General features: G+C 41.1%; 1 protein-coding gene across 5 annotated transcripts in view; it reads right to left on the reverse strand.

Moving 5' to 3' along the window:
- TTN (titin) overlaps positions 1–6,000 on the reverse strand; it is a 272,276-nt gene that overhangs the window by 19,163 nt on the left and 247,113 nt on the right. For all 5 annotated transcript variants that reach the window (XM_077776374.1, XM_077776372.1, XM_077776373.1 and 2 more), the window contains 8 exons: positions 5,679–5,966; positions 5,258–5,557; positions 3,111–5,177; positions 2,712–3,014; positions 2,305–2,610; positions 1,893–2,183; positions 1,499–1,795; positions 1,055–1,360 (listed from right to left, as the gene is read on the reverse strand). In XM_077776374.1, the coding sequence (XP_077632500.1) occupies positions 1,055–1,360; positions 1,499–1,795; positions 1,893–2,183; positions 2,305–2,610; positions 2,712–3,014; positions 3,111–5,177; positions 5,258–5,557; positions 5,679–5,966 (4,158 nt within the window). The remainder of the gene's footprint in view (positions 1–1,054; positions 1,361–1,498; positions 1,796–1,892; positions 2,184–2,304; positions 2,611–2,711; positions 3,015–3,110; positions 5,178–5,257; positions 5,558–5,678; positions 5,967–6,000) is intronic.

Here is a 6,000-nt window from a genome sequence, read left to right on the forward strand (position 1 = left end):
TGTTATTCTCCCCCCTTTCCACCAGTATTTCAAAAGATTTTTTGATATTCTATGGTTTAAGGAAAAAAAAACCCTATAATTTATTAAATTCAATATTTTCAAAGATGCTTATTTAGTAAAGGATTAAAAATTTAAAAAGTGGAATTCCTTGAAGATGTATTCTTACTGGCCATAGGAAACACAAGGTAACTTATAATCTTTGCATCTTAACCCACAAGTATGTGGTTAACTGATCTTTCTTCTGATTCTTCTATTCCTGGAAGTGTAAGGCATTATTGTTCTTTGTCCACACTCACCAAGATAATCTCTGTAATTTAGTTCGTCTGATAATATAGGGCAGCACTGTATGCTATATTATTATCCTCATCATTATTAGTTTAAAAAATTACACTTTCTTAGAAAGGTAGATGGTTTTCTTCGTACTACCTTGGCTAGCTATTCTGGGTTCGTCTAGCTCGGTTCATTGCTTAAAATACCTGTTCTCAGGGACTTTTCCTTAGTTGCTCAGGTTTCACAGGGTTAATATCACTTGTTACCTCTATGTTTCTAGTGAGTACGGGAGTTGGTTTCTTCTACTTTCCCTATTCAGTCATGACGGTTTACTATTTTTAGTCAATGAGCTCAAACTCTGTTCAGGGATTTGTCACTTATTTTTGAAGGTCTTGTGGCAATAATTTTGTTAAGTACTTATTAAAATACTGAACTTTATGTTCTTAAGAGAGACTTTCTTTTTAGTAGTTATCACTATACCGCATTTTCTCCATTCTTAGGAATATTTATAAACTATATCTCTTTCATATTAGTAGTAAAATTTATTTTTTTTTACAAAGATTGGAAGATACTGCAATAATTTTCAACAATGTGCTAACTTATCAATGGAAGTAGTAGTTAAAATGTTCTTTCTGACTTAGCTATACTTAAGATCTCTCTAATAAGCATATGCTTTTCTAGATCATTCGCAAATTCTAGAAAGTCTTGGAAATGGTATGTTGGAAAACTATTTGTAACATGGTTTTGATGGACAGTAGGTTAATGTGTGATTCTTGGAACTCACATGATGGTTCTCTGCATGAGATAAAGTTGGAAGCTTCGCTGGGTTCACTGTTACCAGCAGCATTTACTGCGGTCACCCGGAACTGGTAATCACAACCTTCCATGAGGCCAGTAACCTTCAGCCTGGTATCATAGATCACATAGTCTTTGTTGACACGTGTCCAGCGCAAGCTCTTTTTCTCACGTTTGTCTACTAGGTAGTTGCTGATCTCATTGCCTCCATCAGATTCAGGTTTTGTCCACTGAATGATGATATGCTCTTTGCCAGCCCCAACTTCTTCAGGTATGCCAGGTTGTGATGGAATAGCTGTTTATATTTTTATGAAAATAAGGATGGTCAGAATTACACCAAATCACTCTTAATATGATTGTCCTCCTCTCCCCCCCCCCCCCCCCCATCCCATTATATTTAACTATCAAGTTGTTTAAAAGTGTCAATACTCACTGAATGAGTTTCTGGCTACAATTGGCTCTGATTCAACAGGCACACCAGGGCCATATTTGTTTACTGCCCGCACTCGGAATATGTATTCATTGTTCTTGATGAGTCTGGTAACCACGTGGGATAATGTTGGGCATTCGGCTTCAACAATCACCCAGTTGAGCCTGCTAGTCTCACGTCTTTCCACGATGTAGTGAGTTATTTCTGCTCCTCCATCTTCTTGAGGAAGGTTCCAGGCTAAAGTGCACTTTTCCTCTGTTACTCTGCTGACAGTGAGCTTTCCACATGGGCCAGGGGAATCTGGAACATGCATAATGGCAAGCAATGATTAAGATCATTTTTCCTACCCACACCTGAAAATGCTATAAAAAATAAAAAGAACATTTGACATGCTTACCAAGGACTTTGACCATGACAGACACGGCCTTGGTCCCACTGGCATTCTTCACTGTTAAAGTGTATTTTCCACTGTCACTTCTGTCACAGAACTTGATCACAGCAGTGGCTCGTTTACCTGTATACTGCAAAGAAATTTTCTCACACAGGTCTAGTTCCTTGTCTCCTTTGGTCCAGATAATTTTGGGTTCAGGTTTGCCACCAACTGCAGCATCAAGGACAAGGTCCGAGCCTGCTCTTATGGTAACCAGTTCACCCTGTAATCTGGCATCCAGTTCAGCTTTGGGTGGAGCTGTTATAGGCAAAGAATAGATGTGAATAAATATAGGACAGTTTATTTTCACATAAATTGTGATAGTTTGAAAGGAGAACATTTAACATTGAAAACAAATTTTTGTTTGTTTGTTTTTTACCATATTCATCTCGGCAAGTGACAGGGCCTGTAGATTCTGATCCTTTGCTAATTACTCCTGCTGCATTCTTAGCCAACACACGGAATTCATAAGTGTCTCCTTCACTGAGAGCAGTCACAGTGAAGAAATTGTCAGATACGATGGTATAGTTGCACTTCAGCCAGCGACCGTCTCCAATCTCACTGACTGGCTTACGCTCAATGATGTAGCCCACAACCTTGCTGCCTCCATCATATACTGGGGCAGACCAAATCAGTGACACTGTTGATCTTGTAACATCTGTCACCTCTGGTCTTCCTGGTGCATCTGGAAGGGATGCAAAAATGAAGTTTAAAAATACAACTCTGGATTTTAGTAGCAATAATAATGATAATAAATGAATGTACCCATTAAATATTGATACATACCAACTGGATTTTGAGCCATCATAGGTCTTGAAGCCTCACTGGCTTTGCTAACACCTGCAGCATTGAGTGCATATGTTCTGAACTGATACTCTAGTCCTTCTACCAAACCAGTCACTTTGTAGTTGCACTCTAAGCATGGCACTTTGTTTTCTTTCACCCAAAGAATGGTGTTACGTTCCTTCTTCTCAACCCAGTAGCCAATGACTTTACTGCCACCATCATGGTAGGGTTCTTCCCAACGAATAGACATGGCATTGGCAGACACATAGTAGACTTCAGGTCTTGTAGGAGCACTTGGTGGGACTAAATATAAACAAAGGTATCAAATATGAATACAGTTTTATAAAACTCAGGGGAAATATTTAATAATGGGCTTCAAAATATTTTTATTTTTCTTACCGAATGGATGCTCAGCAACTATTGGTGCTGATTCTAGAGGCTTGCTGACACCAAATCTGTTCTCTGAACTGACACGGAAAGAATATTCCATGTATTTTGTGAGATGAGTGACTTTAATCTGAGTGCGCTTGACACTGGAATTGACGAGCTGCCAAGCTGTTGTACCTGATTCACGCTTTTCAACTATGTAATTAGTAATGTCAGTGCCTCCATCATCTTTAGGTTCAGCCCATGACAGGACACATGACTCGGCCGAGACAGATGAGACTTCAATGGGGCCAGTTACTGGACCTGGCCTTCCAATGACCACAACTGTGATGGTAAATGTTTTAACACCAGCTGTATTTTCCAGGGTCAAGAAGTATCTTCCAGAGTCACCTCTCATGCTGTCCTTTACAGACAGGGTGGTTCTGTCCTTTGTTGTTGTGATACTCACTCGATCTGTGTCCTTAAGTCTCATTTCTTCAAGCTTCCATGTTACTTTGGGAGCAGGACGACCAGTGATTGGGACATCAATGGTAAATGTGCTTCCTGCTTTGCAAGTTATGAGCTGATTAGTAATTCCAGTGAGATCAGCAGTGGGCTCAATTTGAGGCTCCTTGATGATGACAGAAGAGAAGGCTTCCCTGGGTTCACTGTAGCCAGCATCATTTTTGGCCTTCACACGGAATTCATATTCAGTGTTCTCAACAAGGCGCTCCACTGTGTAAGTCAGCTGTTTGGTGTGACCAGCCTCAACCCAGAAGTCAGATCCCTTTTGTCTCATTTCTACGAGGTAGCCAGTGATCCGGCTGCCTCCATCATGGTCAGGTTTAAGCCAAGCTAAGACTGCAGAGGATTTGCTTGTGTCAATGATATCAAGTCTCTTAGGTGGAGCAGGCTGTTCTGTGGCTACGATTGGTTCTGGCATTTCATAAGGTTCACCAACACCATACTCATTTTCTGCAGAAACACGGAAATAGTATGGAACACCTTCTGTCAGGTCACTGACCTTGAAGATCTGACGAGTGCATTTTTCGCTGATAACCTGCCAGCTACGACGACTTGCTTCTCGTTTTTCTACCACATAATGATGGATTCGGGCACCACCATCAAGGATAGGTGCATCCCACATCAGTGTAACAGATCCGCGGGTCACATCCTTGAAAGTGATGGGGCCAGGTGGGCCTGGAGAGTCTAGCACCTTTACAGTGAATGTGATTGACTTACTACCACTATTGTTTTCTACAGTAAGGGTGTATTTCCCTGCATCATTTCTGTTGCAGTTTTCCACGGTGAGGGTGCTGAAGGAGTCTGTTGTATGGATATCCGCCCGAATGCTGAGGTTAGAGTCAGGTTTGCTCCATACAGCTGTAGGAGTAGGCCTGCCCTGGTAGGCAATGAAGAGGCGAATACTGGCCCCAGCTCTAACAACATGAGTCTGCTTGAAGTTCGCATCAATATCTAACTCAGGAGCTTTTAATCGGTCAACTGCTTTAATTGCGCCAGTCACTTCACTGCTGTCTCCTTTTCCAGCACCATTGACAGCACTAACCCGGAATTTGTATTCTTCACCTGCTTGTAGATCAGTGACTGTGTATCTTGTTTTCACACATGCCTCTGCATTTACCTTGTGCCAGTCTCCTAAGTCAGCTTTGCACATTTCAATAATATATCCAATTATTTCCATGCCTCCGTCAAACACTGGCTTAGACCATTCTAAGCTCACAGTTGTCTTAGATGTATCTGTCACTTTGACCACAGTGGGAGCACTTGGTGGGCTGACTGGCTCTCTACATTTGATTAGTCTTGAGATACCACTTGCAGGTCCTATTCCTGCAGCATTTTCAGCCATGACGTGGAACTCATACTCATTGCCCTCTATCAGACCAGTAACTTTGAATCTTGTCTCAGAGATTGGCCGTTTGCTGATCACTTTTACCCATCGTGTGCTCTTCTTTTCTCTCCTTTCGAGGATGTAATGTTGAATTTCATTGCCACCATCTGATTCTGGTCTTGTCCACGTCAGCGTAATGCTATTGCTTGTTACATTACTAGGTTCTGGAGTGCCAGGAGCATCGGGAATAGCTGCGAAATGAAAACAAATTAGACATGTTTGGTTGGAAGTTAATCTTTTGACATAATACTTCGTAAAAATAGACACTTACTGTATTGTATTTGAGCAACCACTGGGTCTGAATCAAGTGGCCTCCCAACACCAAACTTGTTAACTGCAGAAACACGGAATTGGTATTCATTGCCATTTATTAGTTTGATGGCAGTATAGCTGTGGGCTTGGCAATTATCTTCAATTAGTGCCCAAGCAAGTCTGCTGGTTTCCCGTTTTTCAATGATGTAGTGAGTGATAGGAGCACAGCCATCATTGAGAGGAGCATCCCACCACAGGGTCATCTTCTCGCCAGTAATATTGGTGAATCTTATTGGCCCAACTACTTTTCCTGGTGTATCTATAAGAAAAAGGTTCCAGAGTTAGTTTATTTATCTTTCTCCATTAATATGCAACCAGGCATGTCTCTACCCCAAGACCTGTATATAGTAAGATAGATTAAGGAGCTATTTCAGAAGTACCTTGTACTTTAACTTTAATTTCTGCTTTTGTGGAGCCCGATGAGTTTTTGGCTTCGACACTGTATAAACCACTATGGTCTCGGGTAGCGTCTCTAACAAAAAGGCTGGTGGATCCAAGGACATCTGTTATTTCCATATTCATCTTCTTTTCAATTTCTACTCCATCTTTGAACCAAGTTACTCGAGGTACTGGCCGTCCCTGCACCAAAGCTTTAATTCTAAGGCTCTCTCCAGACTTAATAATGAGACCATCAAAGTACTCAGGGCCAAACTCTACAGTTGGTGGAACTATAAAAAAAAAAAAAAAAAAAAAAAAAATATG

Source organism: Crocuta crocuta, unplaced genomic scaffold, assembly GCF_008692635.1.
Source record: "Crocuta crocuta isolate KB4526 unplaced genomic scaffold, BGI_CrCroc_1.0 scaffold17, whole genome shotgun sequence".
Lineage (NCBI taxonomy): Eukaryota > Metazoa > Chordata > Mammalia > Carnivora > Hyaenidae > Crocuta > Crocuta crocuta.